The 23,615-nt window shown below is 38.0% G+C and overlaps 3 protein-coding genes across 5 annotated transcripts in view; 1 reads left to right on the top strand and 2 right to left on the bottom strand.

Moving 5' to 3' along the window:
• LOC128071148 (protein ecdysoneless homolog) overlaps positions 1 to 3,912 on the top strand; it is a 30,905-nt gene extending 26,993 nt beyond the window's left edge. For both annotated transcript variants that reach the window (XM_052664116.1, XM_052664115.1), the window contains exons 12-14: positions 1,178 to 1,245; positions 2,791 to 3,005; positions 3,627 to 3,912. In XM_052664116.1, the coding sequence (XP_052520076.1) occupies positions 1,178 to 1,245; positions 2,791 to 3,005; positions 3,627 to 3,857 (514 nt within the window). In that variant the 3' untranslated portion in view covers positions 3,858 to 3,912. The remainder of the gene's footprint in view (positions 1 to 1,177; positions 1,246 to 2,790; positions 3,006 to 3,626) is intronic.
• A 1,502-nt stretch (positions 3,913 to 5,414) lies between these two features.
• Positions 5,415 to 22,562, bottom strand: LOC128071146 (NAD(P)H pyrophosphatase NUDT13, mitochondrial). 2 transcript variants are annotated; one of them, XM_052664111.1, is made up of 9 exons: positions 22,476 to 22,556; positions 16,971 to 17,062; positions 12,975 to 13,114; positions 11,276 to 11,410; positions 10,193 to 10,299; positions 8,862 to 8,987; positions 8,636 to 8,747; positions 7,466 to 7,620; positions 5,415 to 6,371 (listed from the first exon to the last, which is right to left on the bottom strand). In XM_052664111.1, exons 2-9 carry the CDS (start codon positions 17,051 to 17,053, stop codon positions 6,171 to 6,173), a joined length of 1,059 nt encoding a protein of 352 aa, XP_052520071.1. In that variant the 5' UTR covers positions 17,054 to 17,062; positions 22,476 to 22,556; the 3' UTR covers positions 5,415 to 6,170. The 2 variants fall into 2 exon arrangements, with proteins under 2 accessions (XP_052520071.1, XP_052520072.1); XM_052664112.1 differs by lacking the exon at positions 12,975 to 13,114 and having other exon boundaries at positions 22,476 to 22,562.
• LOC128071147 (40S ribosomal protein S15a-like) lies at positions 14,664 to 15,120 on the bottom strand. The gene has a single exon (XM_052664114.1). The coding sequence runs from the start codon at positions 15,094 to 15,096 to the stop codon at positions 14,704 to 14,706; it is 393 nt and encodes a 130-aa protein (XP_052520074.1). The 5' UTR covers positions 15,097 to 15,120; the 3' UTR covers positions 14,664 to 14,703.
• Positions 22,563 to 23,615: the final 1,053 nt, after the last annotated feature.

The raw sequence follows: 23,615 nt of genomic DNA, 5'->3' as shown, positions 1-23,615 counted from the left end.
ACCTCTGCTTGAAACTCATCAGCAACTGTGAGCAGAAGCTTTCCAGTCACACATCAAGGTGCTTGATAACAATGGAAAAGGTGAAGGAATTTAAGAACCGAGGCCAGTATTCACATTTGCTGAGCGATCACTTTCTGCTGTACCAAGGTCATAATTCCTTCCATGAGAAATGTTTTAGTGGGGTAACAAAAAGAATTACCAAGGAAGAAAAATCTAGCAGGAATGAAAAATTAAGATTTTTGACAATGGAGAAAGAATAAAGATTTGATAGAAAAGACATCTGTATGTGAATTTTCATGTATAATACAGAAAATGTACTGTTTTAAATAACTTTATATAATAAATGCTACAAAAAAGAGGAGGTGAAAGTGTTTATCAGAGGAAGAAATAATAACAGAGAACAAGGCAATGGCACCCCACTCCAGTACTCTTGCCTGGAAAATCCCATGGGCGGAGGAGCCTAGTAGGCTGCAGTCCATGTGGTCTCGAAGAGTCGGACACAACTGAGGGACTTCACTTTCACGCATTGGAGAAGGAAATGGCAACCCACTCCAGTGTTCTTGCCTGGAGAACCCCAGAGATGGGGGAGCCTGGTGGGCTGCCATCTATGGGGTCGCACAGAGTCGGACACGACTGAAACGACTTAGCAGCAGTAGCACCAGCAGCAGGGGAAAAAAGGTAGATGGAATTGTTCCTTGCCCAGCCAAATACATCTTTATTAGTGTTGATGCCATTAGCCTCATAAGATTAAAATTTATGTTCAGTATTCTCTCTTTAAGACAGCAAGGATAGTGAAAGTTTGATCTTTTTTATGTTTAAAGGTTTGGTTCTTAAAAAGATAGATTTTATTTAAATGAATTTGGATAAATAGCTTCTTTTGCTAATGCTAGATATATCTGATAGGAGGTGGTAGGTTGGCAGATCCCTAAATCAGCATAAGTTAAAAATGTGCATAATCAAAGTGCAATTTTTACTTTTATTTCTTCTATCTTTCTCATTTCTGTTGCCCTGCAAGATCAGTAAGCCGAATGGTTTTTAAAATTTAAACTACAATTTTCCTTGCTCTGCCTCCTTTGAAAGTTTATCTCTGGTAGTATTCCTAAGAACAGCACCAATTTAGACAAAGTTTCAAAGAGTTTTGTTTGGGATAAATTGTCTTTTTCCTTTAATCTTACAGAGAACCTTCTGAGGCTCCAATCACTTTTGATGCAGATTCTTTTCTTAATTATTTTGATAAGATTTTAGGTGAGTTACAGTGATGTTTACTTTTATTTTGCAACTGTAAGTTGTATAGAGATTGCTAGAGCTTTGGAGCATTGGATCTCATTTGTATTTTGTTTTGTGTGTGTGTGTGTGTGTGATTTTGAGTTGCTTTCAACTATTAATTATTGCCCTAAGTAATTTTGCAGAAGATGCCTTGCTTAATGCCTGGCATAGTAGTTGCTCGTTAAATAGTAGTTGCTCTTTGTTGAGTGAATGAGTGCTGTGTGTTTAGATAGGGTTTTACATGGGCTCCAGTATTACATTGTTCTTTTTTTTTCTCTTTTAAACATCCTGCACTTATATACTGTGCTTCCCTGGTGGCTCAGACAGTGAAGAATCCGCCTGCAATGGGGGAGACTAGGTTCGATCCCTGGGTTGGGAAGGTCCCCTGGAGGAGGGCATGGCCACCCACTCCAGTATTCTTGCCTGGAGAATCCCCATGGACAGAGGAGCCTGGCAGGCTACAGTCGATGGGGTCGAAAAGAGTTGGACACAACTGAGCGACTAAGCACAACAGCTCTTATATATTACTAAAATAAAAAAGACAAATAGCCCAATTAAGAAAAAATCAACAAAGAATATAAACAGGTAGTGTCTTGAAGAAGAAATATAATCAATAAGTATTTGAAAATAGTTAACTCTTTCTGGTAAACAAGTAAGTATACAATAAAAGTAAGAATTAGTTTTATTGCCCATCATATTGGGAAAAATGTTAAAGGTTGGTAATAATCAGTTTCCTCAAGTGTGGGAGAAAGGAGCACTGTCCAACTGTGGAGGTGGAGGTATAAGTTGTCTTTTCTCAAGGCAGTTTGGTACTCCAGAATGTTGATAACCTTTGACTTTGCTATTTCACTTCCAGGAATTTACCTCATGAAAAAGCTGTGTGTGCTAAGATGGTGATTGCAACATTGTAGTAGCAAAAACTGGGTTATAGTACAGTTTTATCCCCCACCAAAAAAATTATAGTACATTTATTTTATGAAGTATTATATAGCCTTAGTGAAGAATGAGGTCCATTTATGGGTTTTGACAGCAAAGGACCTCCAAGATATATAAATAAATAGAAAAACAAACCATAGTTCAATATATCTATGTAAAAAATATTTTGTATACACATACAGACACATACAGAATTACATAAATAAAGGTCTGGGTACCCACTGAACTGTTAAAAGATGTTTAACTCTGGGAAGAGAATGAAATGTGAGACAATAACTCTATATAACTTGAATGTTTACATCGGAATGTATTCATGTATTATGTAGTTTTAAAATTTCTTAAGTAAAAATTTTTAATCAATTAAATTCACCTAAAACAAAAAAAAGGAATCTTTCAGCTCAGCCTGTGTACTTTTCTGCAAATGTCTGCCAGCAGTATCATTTTCTGGAGGGGATTTTTCTGAAGTACTTTGACTATGTATATTCACCTTTTTTTTTTTTTTTCAGAGAATATTCTAATTCTTTTGAGATGTATAGTTATGCCAAAAAAATGTACCAAGTGACTCTTTCTGTGTTGGGGTCTGTGTAGGTTCAAAGTCCCATGAGTCAGACTCTGATGATCTGGATGAGGAAGACTCTGAATGTTTAGACAGTGATGATGACTTGGATCTTGAAACACAGGAGCCTGGAGAAGAAGCATCTGTAAAAGGGACTCTGGATGATCTCAAGTCATACATGGCCCAGATGGACCAGGAACTAGCACATACCAGCCTTGCCAAAAGTTTCACCACCCAGAAGCAAATGGTATATGTTCAACCTCTTTCCCTTTTGAGTCTAGTACAAAGGACAGCTAAAATTATTTTATCTTAGTTTTTCTTTTTCATTTGTGGTAATTTTTTGTGATTTGAATTTGATCTTTTGATTTGAATAAGGTTAATTTTTTCCTAACTCTGGTTGAATGAAAGATTATTTTCTTAAACATAAGCTTAATTATACTGCTTATTCTATGTTACATGTGGGTAGGAGAGAAATCTACCTTCTTTCACTTAGAGAAAATTTCAGATTCTGTTTTATTTATTTTTAACTGTTCATTTTTTTTCTGTGTATTTCTTTTAAAACTCTTAGGCAAGCTATAAATATATCTCCTTACCTCTGGTTATCTCCCTTGGGCTATTTCAAAATCGGGAAGGAATCCATTTAATTTGTAGAAACTTTTCCTAGGAAGAACTATGCTATAATCTTTGGAACTAGATTTTAATGTGTTTGTTAAATTACATAGTTTATTATTAGACTTCATTTTCTTTCTGTCAAGAAGGGAATTTCCTTTCTAATATGTAACTCAACTTTACGTTGTTGCTTTTTATTGTAACTGCCATCCAACCTAGTCGTACTGTCCCATGACTTTCTTTTCCTTCCATGAACAAGGAACCTCTATCCCAGACTACCAATGACAATTCAGAGGAAGAAGATTCTGGCACAGGAGGATCTGTTATGACGCCAGTGGATGTGGACCTGAACCTGGTTTCAAACATATTAGAGTCCTACAGTTCCCAAGCTGGACTGGCAGGACCTGCTTCCAACCTTTTACAAAGCATGGGTGTGCAGCTGCCTGACAACGATGATCACAGACCCACAAGTAAGCCAACGAAGGATTAGCCAGCCAACCCAGCCTCTCTTTTTCCTTCTTGAATAAATACTGAGTCTGACTATGCTCATTTCTAGTTTTGATTACTCATCTAGTAAAAATGTTTTCTTCAAGTTCATAGGTTAACTTTTCTATGAGCCCCAAATGTTGCCCTCTTTGTACAAGTCTTTTGTGATCTTAACTCTGGGGTGCATACAAGGTTTCGAAATCAGCAGAAGAAAGAGAATCAAGCCCTTGAGATAAGACTTACACACTCTATGTTTGGAACATTAAGTTTATCTTTATTCAGGATTAAACATTGGGTGGAGGAAGGAAGGTAGACTGGCAAACATAAGGAATGAATGAGCTGCTTTATTCCAGTTACCAGGAACGACCTTGAGTCAGTCTCCCTCTGGTGTCAAATAATTGAATGTTCTACCTGTTTTTGGTATTCTTCTTCAAGGACCCATCAGGTTTTTTTTATTCTTAGCACCTTCATAATTCAGTGCCACAAAAATATTCTCCAGTCAGGTAAGCCCTATACCAAAGTTTCTTTTATTTATCTGCCATTTTTTAGGACCCCAGCCCATCCTGGCCTCATTTGCCTCTGCTCTCAGTTATCCTTGGAATTCTAAGAACCAAAGCACTCTTTCCAGTCACTGCTGGAAAACAAAGTTCAATGTTGCAGCTCCTCCTATTAACTACTGTCATTTTTTCTTTTCCAAAACAACACATTAATCCAAAAGTAAACAGTTACTTCGTGGTAAGTTGAGAAACTCATAACCAGGAATTCTGTACACTCCTCTTTCTATCAGTATTTTCAAATTGGGGATATGTACACATGTGGTCACAAACACACCCACATAGAGATAAGAAAACATTGGGAGGCGGTACTACTCATGGACCCTGAACTGTTTTCTTCTAACTGCAAGATATGAAGAAATCTCAGGACCTCTCTTTCTAGAGTGTTTTTTCCCTTCTATGTGCTGGGTTCAGCCCAGGTCAGGGCAAGCTGCCAATCTTAACAGGACAATCGAGTCCCATCACATATTATCCCTCAGCATTTCCCGATGACAGCAGTTTGATTTTCCCAAAGCCGTGATGGTGTGCTGGCAGTGGTGAAAGGCATCTAAAGGAAATTCAGTGCTTCATCCTCTCTAGTTCTAGAATCTGTTTTACTTAGTCGTGTGGGACTTGGGTGTGTGAATCATCTTAGGGTCTCTGGCACTTGTGTCTTTAATCACTAGTTAGTTGCCTAAAAGTACCTGAACATACGACTCTTGCCTCAGCCATTCCTCTTCTCAAACAGACTTCTCACAGCATTTCTTCCCAGCGTTGCTTTAGTCACTACACAGACTTCACACTAATAGTTTCCTCCCTCACACCCTCAGTTCTCGCTTTCTACAGTTTCCTCACTTCATAAGATAGAAAAATACATCTGAACAGAGGCTGAGAAATGTATTTCATTTCCTCCAGATCAGTGCTTCTCTCCTGTGATAAGGTACAGAATGGCATATATGAATGACGAGAAATCCTAAATTTAGTTTATTCCATAAAACTCAAGAAATGGTTCATCTTCACTGGTCATTTTATTGCAGTTACAACACTTACTGGGTGTGCAAATGGCTGCAACCATTTTTAAGTTTAGGAAAACAGGCGTGGCAAGGGATACTCTTTTCCCTGGGTCGCAAACTGAGCAAGTAACAGCAAAAAATGCTTACCCTCTTGAGCCCCACTGGCATGCAGTTACCTCAACAGAACATCACTGTATCTGATTTATTACAGAGCACCTTGAGGAAGACCTTAATTCCTGCTTTCCTGGGATGAAGGACTTAAGGAACTATGACTTTTACTTAACTACTATATATAAAACAATTACCTCTATGCAAATTCAAAAATGTTGTGCTACTTTTTAAAATTCTGTGAACATAAAAAGTAACTCAGTTGAGATCTGCTATATATTTTTAATACTAAGATAAAATTTTAACTGAAATTATACCAGGCACATTTTGGCAGTTAGTATAAATCCAGCATTGATAAGCCATATGCCAGAAGATGTTTGCTTCCACAGCCCAGGAGAAAATGAGTGAACAAAGGGCCTGTATCCAAACTAACCAACTTTTGCTTTGATTGTTATCTGATGGGTTTTGGCATTTTTGATTGCCTGTGGTTAGGAACTTCTGTTAACACTGGCAGATGTGTCCTGCAGTAGGCTCACCATCTGTTCTGCCTTATGAGGTTGGCCTGGGATGGGCTTTTGTCTCCTCCTGTTTATCGGTTGTTCTCTGATGTGCCCCTCTTAGATCGTGAGGAGGGAGTTATCTGATCAGGTAGCCTGATCTGAGCTAAGCAGGCAGGGGAGAACAGGTCGGTTTTTCCACCCACTCCTTTATCAGTTGATGGGCAATGGCTAACTTGGGGGGCAACCAGAACGGGACGGCCCCACTCTGTTGTTGATTAGATGGGTTGTTTCTCCTCAGGACTGTGGCCACCTCATCACGACTGAACCAGGCAGCTGCTTCTAGTTCTTTCAAGTTCACCTGGAGCTGAAAGACATAAGGAAAAACAGGATATAAAGTTAGGAGATACTTAGAGTACAACGGCCAAGGGTGAGAAAATGTTCCAGAACTGAGCAATCTTAGAAGATGGTATCTGGATTCTATTCACTGGGAGATAATATTCTAAATAATGTCCAGAAGCAAAATAACCATAATTAAGGGAAGAGAGTTAAGTATATTTTTTAAATATTAAAACACACACACATTAAAAAAATCATGAAAGTGCAAATAGTAAAATATTAAGAGTGGGTTGGGGGTTTCCTAACAGTCTAGTGGTTAGGAATTTGCGCTTTCACTGTTTCGGCCCAAATTCAATCCTTGGTGGGGAAACTAAGATCCTGCAAGCCATGCAGTGCAGCCAAAAAAAAAAGTGGTTAGCACTGAATATAAGTTATGAATAATACTGTTTCTTTCTGTGCCTAAATGATTATATAACTAAAAAGGAAACATATAAGTGTTACTCTTCTTTGAAAGGTAAGTGTTAATTCATGATAGTCAAAAGCACAGTATCTTCCTTGCAGGAATGCAAACTGCATCCACAGTTTATTACAGAAACTGAGATAGGTTAGATATTACTGTATAGAAACCAAAGCATACAATAGGCAGACTTTGGCAAATAGGAACCACAACACAATCTGTTAAGATTTACGAAAGAGCAAGATGAGGTTGGATAAGACAACATCGAAGTCCCTTTCAGTCAGAAGTTTCTGTGACTTTATATTATTAGTCCCCAACATCCTGACTGACTTGAGCTATAAGACCAATTCTGAAATCAGTCATTAAATTTTATATATTTATTGTGTGCCTACTCAGTGTAAAACATTGTTAATTTCCTGATGATGAAAGGTAAATTGTCTCATGATTGAGATATATATACAAGGAAGAATGGTGGTCATGTTGACATTCCTAATTTTTATGGTGAATTTGTTTATAAGACTGTAAATTGCTTAAAGGTATAAATCATATCTTACACATCTTTGTATAATCTAGACAGTGCTGGACTAGGCAGGTGCTTAGTAAGTAACTATGGACCAGCTCAGATGAGGCAAAGGATATGTCATAAGGAAAGCATCAGAACTTACCTCTGTCTGCCCTGGTTTCACAGTTGCATGACAAGCAATCATGAGTGTGCTGTTAGGAAAGGGCCAATGCTGGGATGCAGAGTAATGCAGTCTGTCCACCTCCAATCCCACCTCTTCTGCAATCTCTCGCCGGACAGTCTCTTCCAGACTTTCACCTATAAGTACTCAGATTAATTCAGAACAGCCCTGTAGCAGGAAGGGTGATGCAGATGCCCATTTTTGAAAGGAGCATAAAAGTGACTTCAAAGTCAAGGAAATACTTTTGGGAAAGGCCTAAATCTCTGAGTCTTTACACTAGGAATCAACTCTGGAGTTGGGTATCGAACTGCCAGTTCTTGAACCTGCTATGTTCGTTACACAAAATAAGAGTTGGAAAGGCTACTGCTGTCCTCAGCTTTTTAATAAAATTCGAATGCCACATGTCAGCATTTGCCGATTTTACTGCAATGGGCTGAGAAAAAAACAGCCTGTAAATAAATATTAAATTTTAGTTAATAGAATATTAATATGTATGCTGAAATATTTAGGAGGAAGTGTATTAATGTCTGCAATCTATGCCTCAGAAAATAAGAATGATTAATGGATGGATGGAAGAATGAACAGATTTGTGATAAAATAATTATCGAATTTAGGTGGTGAGTATATGGGTGTTTACAGTATAAATCTTCCATATGCTTATATTTGAAAATTTCCCTATAAAATATTGGAAAATTATAGTGCCAGAAGGTAGTTTTCTTGATAAAATAGGAGAAAATGTGCTTGAGATTCCAAGTACTCTGGCAATAAGAATAAATACGTAACTATTGAACATTCCTGGTGGTCCAGTGGTTGAGAGTCCACCTGCCAATTCAGGGGACATGGCTTCAATCCCTGGTTTGAGAAGATTCCACATGCTGCGGGGCAACTAAGTGCCACAACTGCTAAGCCTGCGCTCTCGAGCCTGCAAGCTGCAACTACCGAGCCCACCCACCACAACTACTGAGCTCGTGTGCCCTAGAGTCCTGTTCTGCAACAAGAGAAGCCACCTCAATGAGAAGCCCGGCCACCACAACTAGAGAAAACTGGAGTACAGCAACGGAGACCCAGTGCAGCCAAAAAAAAAAAGAAATACATATTATTGATAAGCTTTCATTTCCTTCAATGTTATCTGTATATGCCTAAATTCCTTACCTATATCACAAAAACCTGCCAAGGCAGAATACATTCCCTTGGGAAAGGAACTCTGGCGGACAAGCAGGCATCGAGTTCCATCTGACACCAGAGTGATCACCACAGGTGCCACCTAGGAAAAGGGGATGGAAACTTAGGGCTTTAGGGCCCGTTAATGAAACCAAGTAATGGGTAACTAAGGAAAGCCTTTTGGCTTGGATTACCGTACTTTTAAAGCAATGCTTACCTGTGGATAATAGATGATGTTATTGGAAGGGCACACACGCTTGCTGCCAGACACATTCTTCTTGGTGGGCTGCCCACTTCTGCTGCAGAACTGATGAGCATCATGCCAACGGAGAAGAGCCTGAGCCTAGGAATACAAAGATGGACTTGGCACCGTTTGGAGAGAATGTGGGTTTCATCTGTAATGGTGCTGGGGCTACTAGTATTGAGAGCAACTCAAAGGGACATGTCATTCCCTTTCCAGCTCACCTGCTTTAAATGGTTATTAATTATTTAAACTTTAAAGGAAACTCTCTGAACATAGTCCTCTATCATTTTAAGTATGTATTTTTTTTAAAAAAGCATTTTAAATGTATTATGAATTATTTTTTTAAAAACTATCATAGTAAACACCCATGTACTTATGACACAGCTTAAGAAAACATTTTCTATATAATGGCAACCAACTCCAGTATTCTGACCTGGAGAATTACATGGACAGAAGAGCCAGGCAGGCTACAGTCCATGGGGTTGCAAAGAGTTGGACACGACTGGGTGACTGAACAACAACAACAACAAAATACCTCAATATGTGTACTCCCCAATAAGTCTGGAATTGATTTGCAAATAAATGTTTAGAGATAGCTCTTTAACTTAAATGGACAATCCAATATTATATAGCAACTGAATTGGGAAAAGAATTTGAAAAAGATATGTGTGTGTATATATATATGTGTAGATATATATGTGTGTGTAGATATATACATATATCTGAATCACTTTGCTGTGCCACTGAAACTGACACAACAGTATTAATCAACTACGCTGTACTGTGCTATGCGAAGTCATTGCCGTCGTGTCCGTCTCTTTGCAACCCTACGGACCGTAGCCTGCCAGGCTCCTCTGTTCATCGGATTCTCCAGGCAATTTGAGTGGGTTGCCATGCTCTCTGCCAGGGGAATCTTCCTGACCCAGGGATTGAGCCCGAGTCTCTTATGTCTCCTGCATAAGTAGCTGGGTTCTTTATCACTGGGAAGCCCAATTAAATGGACAGTCAAAAGCCATTTCAGCAAGTGAAATCCAAAGGTGGAGAATAAGTTATTAGGGCAATGTAGAGTAACTTCTCACCATATATATGTCATGCTGTGGGTCACTAAAAATGTTTATAAGGCCTATAGGTCATAGTGCCATAGATGTATACACCCTTAGAAGAAAACGGTACTGACAAAAACAGGGTAAAAGAAGAAACACAGTGTCCTTTCTCCAAAGTCTATGATCTGCAAAAAAGAAATCAAATCTTTCCCAAATACACTACTTCACTAAATTTCCTACAGAACCAAGAAATCAATCTACCGTGGACAGCAAGGAGGCATCCTTCACATTCAGCTCAAAGAGAGCCTTTGTCAGCTTAATGAAAGACCCCTGGAGGGCTGTCTCCATTTCAGCTTTCTGTAAGGAAGCTAAAATATTAGAAAAGAGAATGAAATGAAAATGAAACAAATGTCAGACTTTACCTCGGGGACCTTCTCTAGTATATCTTGTTAGAAGAGTGTTTCCCAAACTCACCTAATAAGACTCAACTAGGAAGAATTAAAAAATATTCAAGTTCTCAAGCCCCTACCTAGAGATTCTGAATAGCAGATGAGTGAGGCCTAGAATTTTTTTTTTTTTTTTTAACAAGCACCAGGAAATTCTTATATTCAGGCAGAGTTGGGTTGTTTCCCAAGATTTGGGTTGTTTCCCATAGTGTTTCCCAAGATCCTCTCTGGGACAATAAGGACATTTGGACTAGCCACACACTATCCCTGGAAAAAAGATGAAATGGGACCTTTGAGCCCCTATCTAAACCTCATTCCAGCATCATTGTATTCACAGCTGATACCCTAAAACAGACACAGAAGGACTGATAAGGGCCACAAGCTCTAGCAAACCAGTTCCCAAATGCAAGTCGGAAGACTCAGAGCTACTCCAGGGTAATGTGTTTATTCACCTGCATTGATAAGAGAAATAATACTGTCATGAACTTTAAAACATTTCTTTCTTCTTAAGATATATAAAATACATGAAGGTACAGAGAATAATATAACAAACATCTGTGTACCACCATATAGTTGAGAAAGAAAGCATTAAAAAATATCCTTTATTTTATGTAATGATGGTAGTATTTTTTAGTGTTCTTATTTAAATGCTTATGATTGGATGGCTTCACCGACTCAGTGGACACGAGCCTGAGCAAACTCCGGGATATAGTGAAGGACAGGGAATCCTGGTGTGTTGCAGTCGCAGGAGAGTCGCAAAGAGACACAACTTAGCGACTGAACAACTTAAAAACTGAGATTGCTTTATATTCTTAACACGTTCTTTGAAATTTTATTATGAGGAGTCCCAAAGCCTAAGAACCACTGGGAAGTGTCCATCAGGAATAATGTTATGTACCATTTATGGAAGAAGAGCTATTTAGACCTAGATCCAGAGCAAACCATGCTTCTTGCTGTTCTGAGCATCCAATTAGCACGGAATCTTCTAGTATTTGTGAGTCTTGTCCAAACTTACCCAGGAGCCTTTCCAACTCTAAGAAATGCGAAAGGGGGGAAAAAAACACAGGGTTTTAGTTAAACCACCGGAGCCCTACTAGGCTTATTAGAAACCATCTACTTCAGCTTAAAGAAGGCACACCTGGCTCCCAGTCACTGCGCTGCATGCTAATTAGCTGTGCAGTTTTGATCTACTCACTTAACCTCTGTTGGCCTCCATCAGCAATCTGAAGAGTTTAAAGGAATTCTTTCTGTGTAATCCTGTATTACTCTATGATTATATCATGAAAGCGGCATATCCCCTAGTTTTAAAGACACATCATAGTTAACTTACTAAAGCACTGAAAAAAAAAAGTGTCATACTTAAAATGGTAGACCAAAGCAGTTCTACAATTTCATCTCCAGATTATGCTGCTTTTATGGGCCAGGGTAGACTCCTCATCTGAGATCCTGGTCTGTAAGGACAAGTGCTGTATTGGGAGAAAATCTGTTCTGTGCATGAAGGATTCATAGTTATTTGTTCATAATACAAGATTACGTTGCTATCCTCTAAATAATGTTTAGTGCCTTCTGATAAACATCCTCATATACTTATGTACTGCCAGAAACTATCAAAGTATTCCAACATATGCAGTGCATAATCTGGCCCTGGCAGTGTATTTAGAAGTTGGCATATAGTGACACAGGGGCTTCCCAGGTGGCACAAATGGTAAAGAATCTGCCTGCAGTGTAGGAGATGCGGGTTTGATCCCTGGATTGGGAAGATCACCTGGAGAAGGAAACAGCAACCCACTCCAGTATTCTTGCCTGGAAAATCCCGTGGACAGAGGAGCCTGGTGAGCTACAGTCCATGGGGTTGCAAAAGGGTTGGCCAAAACTCAGCAACTAAGCAACAACATCTAGTGACATCATGTAAAACTGAAAGGTAGCATCTTGAATGCCAATTCCTAATGGCTTAGATATCTCTAGTTATATACCTTAAAAGCAAATTATATGATATGTACTTATTAATATATCAGTAATTATATGTAATTATATGTAAAATTATTGTATTTATATAAAACTTATTATATCTCAAAGCAAGTTAATCCATGTTTAACTTTGACCCTTCTAAGGAGAAATTAAGTCATGATACACATCTTAAACAGTTGTGCACACATGCTAAGTCTCTTCAGTCATGTCTGACTCTTCGTGACCCTGTGGACTGTAGCCTGCGAGGCTCCTCTGGCCATGGGATTCTCCAGGCAAGAATACTGGAGTGGGTTGCCATGCCCTCCTCCAGGGGATCTCTCTGACCCAGGGATCGAACCTGGATCTCCTACATTGGTAGGCAGGTTCTTTACCACTGAGCAACCTGGGAGGTCCATACCATCACCAAAAAATATCCAACTGGGCAATTCAGTTTATATACTAAATTAATTGGCCAAAGCATTTGGAAAAAATCTGGACTCTAAAGTTGGAGGATTCTTCTCAGGGATCTAACATGGACTGAATTCTGTTCAGTGGTCACAGGCTGGTCTACTTTGCTGGTCTACTTTCAGTTCAGTTCAGTTCAGTCGCTCAGTCGTGTCCGATTCTCTGCGACCCCATGTTGGGCTTACCTAATAGGCTATACTGGGGGGCCAGGTATTGATGTTCTGATTTCTGAAGCAAAGGAGCCAAGTTATGAAAGAGGTAAAATGCTCCTGTCTGCTGGGCTTTTTTACATGCATCATCATCTTCTTTCAGTTCAAATAAATACCTGTGTTTTGGAAATAATCAAACCATTACAAAACCATCCTTAGCTTCCTGTACAACGTTCATCTTTGAGAATTATGTCCCTGCATTGCTCTCCTACCACAGTTATTTCTTTTTATTTATTTACATCCTAAACTGCTTTAAAAAAGGATATGACTCTGGGAGATCATTCCCTCCTTTGTCCTACTGTATACCTTGCTGATACTTCTGTGACTGAACTAACATGGTTCTATTTGTTAATCTGTCTCGTCTAAGATTGAAATCTTCTTAAGGGCAGGCAGGGTCTGTTTCAGTTATGTATCTTGAGTAATTAGCATATTGAATGGCTCAATTCAATAAATATTTGACTTGAACTTCAACAGTAATAAATAGTTACTGAATTGAACCTCCAGGTACTCTGCCAATATGCTGTGAGGCAAGAATTTACATGCAGTGGAGCGAAAGGAAAATAAGTACAGTGATAAAACATCCACCACAGAGTACCTGGAGATGGGAGCAGACTTTATTATTGCAGACAAGGAGCAAACATATACCTTCAGAAACCCCTTTTCAACCTAGGGATGATAAAATTTTTATCTTAAATGCAGTCTTATTTCAAGCATCTATTCTCCCAACTGTATGCCATTAGCTCCTTATCTCTACTAAAGGGACCACTGATGAAAGTGAAGCCATATTTGACATTTATTTAATAAGTAAAATTTTCAGTAGCCAGAATTAAACTGTAGGAAAAAGAGCATCCTATAATTAGTTTCTCAAAAAAAAAGAAAAGGAATGGAGCAAATTCTGTACCTTCATTAAAGATGGCCTGAGTCTATCCTTTCAAGAGCCTCAGGAATCAGAGCAAAGTCTGTGTGATTTGGGGAGGTCTGAATGTGGACTCCCCTTCTGGGGCCTTAGGGATAATGATTTGTGTTTTGTTTTGTTTGTTTGTTTGGCTGTGCCATATGGCTTGCAGGATGTCAGTTCCCCAGCCAGGGATTGAACCTGGGCCACAGCAGCATAAGCCCATGATCCTAACCACTAAGCCACCAGGGAACTCCCAGCATAATGATTTTGACTGTTGAAATCCCTAAAACAGACTCTCAGGTATGCAGTACATTTTGTCCCTTAAAGCGGGAAATACAGTTTACAGATATTTTCTGTAGAATCTGGGAGCTTTTGAAACACCAGTAGCATTAGCTCCACATGAAACTACAAAGTAAAATGATAAACATGCCCCAGTGGTATCTTTAGAAACCTATTTTTGACTGTATGATAAAAGCGATTGCAATGAGCTCTTTGTAAACAGAAGACAAAAGGAACCTGAGATTTTAATACTCAAGATATTTTTATAATTATTGTGAGTGACTGTAATCTCCTGGGACAAAGACTCAGTGTATTTCAAAGGAGAGACAGGTGCCACTCAGACATTACCAAATATTAATATAAGCAACAGAACATACACTGGTGCCTTTGTAAAAAAGCAGTAAGCGTTGTACAACCTGTGCTTTATCCTAATGACCATAAAAAGCAAAACATCTACAAAAATAACTAGGTTAAGGTCTTTTTTTTTTTTTTTTCCTCTGAGGCATTTTATTTGTATGTATTACATCCCTAGAAAAAGAATCCAAGGATTTTCCCTCCTGTATGTTTTCGTCTTGCTTCTTCATGGTCCATGATGCCAGCTGAGGTTGTCAGTACAATGAAACCAAACTGACGGGATGGGAGCAGGTTATTCTGCCATTTTTCTAGATCTTTGAGTTGTACATCAAATCTGGGGCTGATCACTCCACACTTATTTAGCCTGCCTGTGAGGTTCACAACAATTTTCCCAGCCCTGTGATCATCAATGATTTCAAATTCGCCAATGTAACCATGCTTCATCATCACTGTTAGAAACCTGACGATGACTTTGAAGCACGGCCTAATAAGGACCTGGCGTTTGCCTCTCTTCTCGGCATTATTGATACTCTTAAGAGCATCAGCCAGGACATTCATGCGCACCATTATGGTGGCACGAAAAGATGGCGGAAAGAGCTAGGTTAAGGTCTTAAATCCAGGGTCTCGTTGCAACTGGAACTGAGATCCCAAAACTTATACTCTTCTTGATTGGAACACGTTTCTTAGAAATGCATTTTCTTGTTGTACACCTGAAACATTGTAAATTAACTATATTTCAATAAAAAATAAGCTATAAGGATATATTGTACAGCACAGGGAATATAGCCAACATTTTATAATAAGTTTAAACAGAATATAACCTATAAAAATTTTGAATTATTGTGTTAAACATCTGAAACATATAATAAATCAACTATGCCTCAATAATCAGCCACTTAAAAATGCATTTTCTCCTTTTAAGTATAACAATATGGAAACCACAACACACTAAGATTAACAAACTTCAACTGTTGTTTTCTTGTTATAAAAGTTGACAAATAGTCATTCTACTGAAATTAGAATATGCAGTTACCAATTTTTTTAAAAAAGGGAAATCATCGAGAATCTCACCACTCAGAGATGATCACTGTTTATCCCTTGGAATTCTCCAAACTATGTATTAATATTATCCATTTATACATATACAATAAATTGTACAATAAATACTTTTAGACTCTATCTACTAATTTGTAGCCTTTTTTTCTTAAACATTAACATTTTCACACCATAGTCTTCACTGACAAAATTTTATTTTTCTTATGATTATTATTCATTTTCAATATATTTAATCACCTTGACACTCATTTTTTTAGACTAGTCAGTAATTCTGTTATTGTTCTCAGGGTCTCAGCCTGAGAACTGTAAATAATTCAAATGTCAATATCTAAAACAAGTATTGCAATTTTGTTTTCTCACTGTTGCTCGTATAAGATTATACATGGTTGTGTGCTTTTAAATTTTGGACTGGGCACTCATGTATGGGAGAGCTTTCAACATGAAAAGCTCTGGTTGTGAGGGTATCCCTCCAGAGGGGTTTTACACTTGCTTCTGCAGGTCTACAAATGCTACTTAAATTCTTTTCATAGGTTCGGAATTTGGAACTACACCACATAGCTGGTGCAAATTTATACCCCAAAATTGTATGACAGCAGGCTAGTGATTTCAAATTCACAGATTTTACACTTGCTCAGACTGATGACAAAGAGGTCCTTTTTCATCTTCCTGTACTGCTGTGCTGGGAGGGATTGGGGGCAGGAGGAGAAGGGGATGACGGAGGATGAGATGGCTGGATGGCATCACGGACTCGATGGACGTGAGTCTGTGTGAACTCCGGGAGATGGTGATGGACAGGGAGGCCTGGCGTGCTGCGATTCATGGGGTCGCAAAGAGTTGGACACAACTGAGCGACTGAACTGAACTGAACTGAACTGTACTGCTGTAGATACTTTTTTCCAGACTGCCTCTCACTGAGGTTTGTTCTTGGGGGAAGGAGTTTGGGAATCATAGTAGGCAGGGAATGGAATTACCTACCTTATTTTCAGCAACATTAATGAACTATTATTCAATATAGTTTTACTTCCATCATAACGGCTGTATCATAATTTAATTTCTCCCTTACTGTTCATTCATCCATTCAACAATATTTCAGTGCTTACTATGTGGCAGATACTAGGGTTCTATGCATGAGGGGTACCATAGTGGAAAAGACTATATTATTACCTTAAAAAAAGAACATATTTAAGTATGTCAGACACTTTAGATATTATTGGAAATTTAGTTTAGAAATTCTCTAATTATATATAATTTGCATTGAACATCTTTACTTGTAAATCTTAATCATACATCCGTAAGCCCCAATATATAATTTTGAGATATTTATATTTTATAATTTTAATGGACCAAAGATAGAAAAATCAGAGCTCAGTTTGGTCAAAACTTACCGTGTCTTAGTGACATAGGTTGACAGCAGCCTATAACACCAAAAAAATTTTCTCCTGCAAGCAGTTCCACAATACAGGGACATTGTCAGGTCCTTAGGAGAAAAAGGAATTAAAAGAAAAAAAAAGAGCATGCAATTTGAAGTAATGAATCACCAAGAGGGTTATACTTTAAGCCAGAAAAGGATCACTGTTTAATATTAAGAAAAGATAAACTGAATAGAAGTCATGATCTGGCTTCTAAATTACATCTCTACTGCTAACTAGCTGTGGGATGTCAACTTTTCAGAGTGTGCCTGCTCAGTTGCTCAGTCATGTCTGACTCTTTGAGACCCCATGGACTGTAGCCCGCCAAGCTCCTCTCTCCATGGAAGTTCCCAGGCAAGAATACTGAAATGGGTTGCCATTTTCTACTCCAGGGGAACCTCCTGACCCGGGAATCGAACCCGAGTCTCCTGTGTCCACCGCATTGGCAGGTGGATTCTGTGCCACCTGGAAAATCCCAACTTTTCAGAACCTCTTTCGTATCTACAAAATTAAAACCTGCTCTGCCTAGCTAATAGGTTGTGAGAAATAGATAACTGCCCACTAAAAACCTTGAGGTCCTGCTTCCATATTGCGGAATTCTTGCTGGGTGGTAGTTGCCAACCCAAGGCCTACATTTCTCTCCTCCTTTGTTTCTTTGATGGGATTAAAATTAGGTCTAAACAGTATAATGTTACTGAAAGTGATGTGTATCTCTGCTAGGCTGGCACAATTAAGTATGGGTTTGCCTTCGCCATCATTTCCCCATCTGCTTGGATGACTTCAAAATGGCAGAGCCATTAGATGGAGGAGCCTGGATCCCTGAATCACTGCTGTTGCTGCTGCTGCTGCTGCTAAGTCGCTTCAGTCGTGTCCGACTCTGTGCGACCCCACAGACGGCAGCCCACCAGGTTCCCCCGTCCCTAGGATTCTCCAGGCAAGAACACTGGAGTGGGTTGCCGTTTCCCTCTCCAATGCATGAAAGTGAAAAGTGAAAGGGAAGTCGCTCAGTCGCTTCAGTCGTGTCCGACCCTTAGCGACCCCATGGACTGCATCCTACCAGGCTCCTGTGGCCCATGGGGTTTTCCAGACAAGATTACTGGAGTGGGGTGCCATCGCCTCCTCCACCCTGAACCACTATGTGGAGAAAAGCCATCCACCAAGCAAAGACTCCCCAAGAGTAAGATACAAGCTTCCACTATATTAAGGCACTGAAATTCTGAAGTTGGTTACAGCAGGTACAATTACACTAACAGACCAAGTAAGCCTAGGACTGTCTCCAGACTAATGTAGCCAAATTTCTCAGCATATGTGAAAAATGAAGTCCCTTTGAAAATGAAGAAGAATCTTGTAGATACGAAAAATATAAAATCACAAGCATTAGGAAAATATTTCAAAAGGCAGCTATGCAAACCCACATGAATCTAAGATATTTCTTATTTTTTAGTCTTTTTGTGAGAGGAAAAATAACTCTATATCTTAAGAATCTATTCTGTAGAAAGGGACGTCTTTTAAATTGTATATCAGTAAGTTTTTTATTCTCCATGAAAACTACAATTCACATTAGCAATAAAAAAGTCAAGAAATAGAAAATTAGTTAAATAACCAAACACCCTTTTATTTATTTATTTTAAAAATTTATCCAAACACCCTTTTAACTGTGTCCAAGGGAAGCAAGTTTTGACACTAAATCACCAAGCAATGTCTAAAGTTTAGGCTTACTTCTCAGTTGCATAATTATGAATCACTGATGACTAATCCTTGGACAGCTTTGCCTATAATCTATATCCTAGCCAAGGGTAAAATATATTTAGTAAGCAACATTCAACAAAATATTTATTGAGTACTGACTTTATGCAGGCTTTCTGAGGGGACACAATAATGTACAGGATAAAAATCCTGCCCTCTTGCAGGAGAGAGAAAGCAAATATATAGCTTTCACAGACGGCAGAATGTGACATGTGGGTTACAAAGTATTCCAGGAGAATATTAAAAGTATAGTCTCTATTTTAATAACCCAAAGGCTGGTGTGATATCCTAGAGGAAATGAATTTAAAGTTAATATTTCTATCTCAGGTCCAACTCTGAGAATGTTATTGATATGATATTTTTAGAGGGAAATTTTGAAATATCTATTAAATGGTGAAAGTAAGCACCCTTCCCCTGCAATTCCACTTTTAAGAATTTATCCTAGGAAGAAAAGGATACATATAAGACATTAACTGAAAATTTTGATAAAAGGGAATAACACAGAGCTGTAAAAACAAACAGATAAGATAACAGTATGACAAAACATTTGTAGTAACAGAGAAAGATATTCAGAATATATTATTTAAAAAACCAAAGAGTAGTTGGTTGGTTTAGCATTATCTAATTAATTTGTAAAGAAAAGGATATATATATACAGGCCAGTAGAATTAATTAGATATGTATTTTTTTTATTTTAAAAATGACTAGAAATCCACTTGCCAAGCTATTAATGGTGACTAATTTGAGAGAGTGATATGGAGATAGGGATTAAAAAGGGTACTCATAATTTTTACTTTTTACATTTCTGCACTTAAAAGAGTTTTTTAACCAAGTGTTCATATTTCTTGTACATTCCCAGGACTAACTTCACTGTGAAGCTTTCTACAGGCCACTGTTCCCAGTAGCACTGCATCACATTCCCTGAGAGTCATGGGGAATTTCTTCGGTGAGTTCTTTGAATTCCTTTGGTGATACTGTAAGAGCTGTTTGTAGTTATGACTACCAGCTAATCTGTGTGGCCCACTGTGCTTTGCTAAATGTAATGCTTACTAAATTAACCTTAGCCAACTGTGGATTTACATGGCCTGCTGACTCATAAGTTAATGATCTCAGAGCTGGTAAAAGACATATTAAAGTTCCTCATGTAGTTTTAAAAAAGAATTGATAATCAAGAGGAAGACATAATTTAACTGAGAATTGTACCTTCATTGGTATAGTCATAAATCTAGTAAAGATTAAGTCTAATACCTTTTCGAAATGGCTCCTTTTTATACATATAAAAAGCAGTGTAGCCTATTTCAACAGAGAAAATTATTTCCTTTAAATTCAACTTTAATTGTATTTCTCTTTCAAATATATAATTTAAATTAGCAAATTAATACTATATTACAGGACATACAGAAAACAGAATTGTGAGAACACCCATGTTTTCACCACATTAATATAATTTATATACTAGTCTTCTGCACATATGACCTTTACATATTTGTAATCAGTAAACATTTTTTCAACTTGCTTTCATGAAGCATGTCATAAGCAGTTTTCCATCTTTTCCTGTAAGTTTTATCTATTTATTTTTGGCTGTGTAGTATTACACCAAGCAGACTTCTATCGTTACTTGCTATATATTCCCCTAATTTTAGACATTTAGGTGGCTCTGATTTTAAATTACCAGAAATAAAAGACTACTAAATACCTCTGTGCTGATATTTTCTGATTACCTCTTTAAAGTAAGGTCTCCAACATAGAACTACTGGGCCAAAATTTGTTTTAAAATCATATGGTTCTAGATTGCTACACTTACAAAGTTTGATAACATCTGGTTAAAAAAAAACAACTTTATATTTCATTGATCACTACTGAGATTCAAAGTGTTTTCAGATTTTTAACAATACTAGCTCCCCTTTTGTAAAGTGTCAGTTTGATTTCCTGTGCTTAGTTATTTATTGTGCCTTTACTCTACTTTTGCCCAGTCTAATTTTTAAAATATTATAGGATATTTACAGCATTTTCCACAATATGATCACTGAAATGCATTGTAGGAACCACTGGTGTACTGCTTTTCTCTGGGAAATTGTCATTCAAACTGAACCTCAGCACACACACAAAAAAGACTCTTAACAGTCAAGAGGCTATGTGAGATTACTTTTTGGATAAAAATAAAATTTCTGATGGCCCTATATTATTTGTAAATCTAATACAGGAAAAATTTTGCCACTGCTTTTCTGAAATGCTTTGTGATTTCCACTTTTGGGGTCTTTGGTGTGATGTATTATTCAAAATGTATTGACCCAAGGGCTCACACTTGGTAAACATACTGGTCTACAGCTAGAAAACATGCTGCATATGAAACACATCCAGTTGCTCAATTGCCCCATTAGGAACAGGATAGTTGTTTTTGTTTGAATTGGCAACTATTATTATACTTTATGCCAAATCACGCACTGGAGATAAAAATGCACTATTCACAAAATTAGTCTTAGAAGAAAATATTAGCACCCTTATTTTACTTTAGATGACAAGCCCAGGCCTGCCTTCTGTTTTGTTTACAGTGCAAATGCATGTCTCCTCCAAAGCAAGAAAGGGACAGGGCAGTCAGACTTGGACTGCAGAGACTCAAATTTTTTTCCTGGCTCTCTCACTGACTGAATTTGTGATCTGGAGTTGTCACCTAACTTGTTGGTTTCTGTCTCATTTTTCATAGAGGAAGGAAAGGGAGAAAAGAGATCTAAAGTGTATTATTACTGTGTCAGATATTATTACCTAATTCTCAGCTCTAATAGATTATAAAATCCTTAAGGGCTGGGATTGTATCTCCCTATCTACAGCATCTAGTACAGTCCCTATCACAGAAAAAAACACAATATACTGAATGAAAAAATGAATTTATTCCATTTTATAAGAGAGGAAGGTAAAACTTTGAGAGGTTAACCAATCTGAGATACAATATAGAGAGCAATAGATGAAAACTCAGGGCTATCTGGCTCCAAAGGTCATGTTTTGATGAGAAATACATGAGGAAGCACCTTCCAACATTCATGGACTACTTAAGTTTTAAAAAGTATAATTTTTTTAAAGTACTTTTAAAAGTAACTTTTTAAAAAGACTGATACAGATAAAAGTTAATATTTTTTTGACTAAAAACGATTAAATAATGATGAGGCAAGGCCCTTAAGCGGAACAATTTCTCTGAACCTCCTATAATAAAGGATTCATACACACTTCTCATCCTGTTCATCTTAACGGAAGAAAGATTCATTTAGAAAGCACTATAACATGACAAAAAAGTCCACCCCTAATCTCTGTGATTACTTCTACTAAGAAGAGGCCAGGTTCAGTACTGTTTGAGAGAGTCTTTTTCAGGGAGTCTGACTTTTGATGATTGTGGACCTCAGTGGGATGGGAAACATGCAGAATGGAGGAGCCACTGGGAAACACATCAGTGACCAGCTTTGTGGTTGGCTTTCTAAAAAATAAATGTTCCTCCCTTAATTCAAAATAATTCAGACAATGCAGAGAAGTTAACAAATTCCATTTTTAAATGACTCTCCAAAAAAGTATCAGAAAATTATTAGCTGGAGGTAATCTGACAGCTCCAATAATTTATGATGCATAACTATGGTTTCTGCAAGAAGGAAGAAAATCTGACAGCTTTTTTCAAGTTCTGGTTCTGTCTCTTCATAAAAACTTTCTTTCACTTAGAATCTGAATATGTTTCTCTTCCACTGTACTTACTCTGAATTCTCTTAGGGGTGCCTTCCTAGGCCTCAAGAATCCAAACAACCAGGGAACTCCAAGTCTTCCTGGGAAGTTGGACTCTTTCCTCAAAGAATGATTGCTGCCTTTGACACACTTCCCAGAATGCTTCTTGAGATGCACTCTGGGAAATGTAGTTCAATCCTCATGCCTGCTTGCTAAGCTCTCCAAAGTTAACCATGATTGTCAAAAGCATGCTTCTGCCACACTTCCCAGAATCCTCTTAGGATGCATTCTGGGAATTGTAGTTCAATTCCCAGGCATGCTGCTATGCCCTCAAACTACATAGTCAACCATGGTGGTCAAAAGCATGATCTTCTAAGATCTAAATTCATTACCAGGAGGACTACTCCGGTAGTTCTAGCATTAGATCCATGAAAGTGGAAGTGTTAGTTGCTCAGTCCAACTCTTTGTGACCCCATGGACTGTAGCCTGCCTGGCTCCTCTGTCCATGGAATTCTCCAGACAAGAATACTGGAGTGGGTAGCCATTCCCTTCTCCAAGTGATCGTCCCAACCCATTGTAGGAAGATTCTTTACTGTCTGAACCACCAGGGACGCCCATTAGATCCATTTTTCAATAAAAAATATAGTCTTTACACCCATCCTTCTACATAGAACAGGGCTTTCCTGGTGACTCAGATGATAAATGAAAATTTCTATCTCTGTGTAACTTACATTCTAGAGAAAGAAACAAGTAAATACATAGTGTATCAAGTAGTTATAAATGTCAGGGAGAAAAATAAAGCAAGAGAAGAAGACAGAGGATTTTGCTATTTTATATATCTGCCTCATTGTTAAGGTGTCATTTGAGCAAAAACTCTGAAGGAGCTGAGGAAGGAAGCCAAGTGAATATTTATGGGAAAAGAGTTGTAGACAGAAAAAAAATTATCAGATGCCAAGACCCTAGTGGGGAAGGGTGCCTGGCAGCTTTGAGGAAAGTCTAGGACAAAGCCTGGTGGTCAGAGATGAGATTAAAGAGTAGCCAAGCACCAGATCACATAGTACTTTATAAGTTTTACAGTTCTTATAGAACTATTGTAATGCTTTTGGCTTTTACTCTGAAAGGATGGGATGTTACAGAAGAGTTTGAATGGGAGAGTGAGATGTTTTGACTTAC

Source organism: Budorcas taxicolor, unplaced genomic scaffold, assembly GCF_023091745.1.
Source record: "Budorcas taxicolor isolate Tak-1 unplaced genomic scaffold, Takin1.1 scaffold212, whole genome shotgun sequence".
NCBI lineage: Eukaryota > Metazoa > Chordata > Mammalia > Artiodactyla > Bovidae > Budorcas > Budorcas taxicolor.
This window is presented reverse-complemented; position numbering and strand designations above follow the sequence as displayed.

What these genes read in the sequence shown, in the direction of transcription:
- LOC128071146 (XM_052664111.1), bottom strand. Translation starts at nt 17,053, where the DNA reads ATGTCCCTGTATTGTGGAACTGCTTGCAGGAGAAAATTTTTTTGGTGT. An exon ending in ATGCCTCCTTGCTGTCCACG is followed by an intron (nt 8,988 to 10,192) that starts GTAGATTGATTT and finishes TTGTATTCCTAG; the next exon opens with GCTCAGGCTCTTCTCCGTTG. An exon ending in GGCAGGTTTTTGTGATATAG is followed by an intron (nt 7,621 to 8,635) that starts GTAAGGAATTTA and finishes GAGTACTTATAG; the next exon opens with GTGAAAGTCTGGAAGAGACT.
- LOC128071147 (XM_052664114.1), bottom strand. Translation starts at nt 15,096, where the DNA reads ATGGTGCGCATGAATGTCCTGGCTGATGCTCTTAAGAGTATCAATAAT.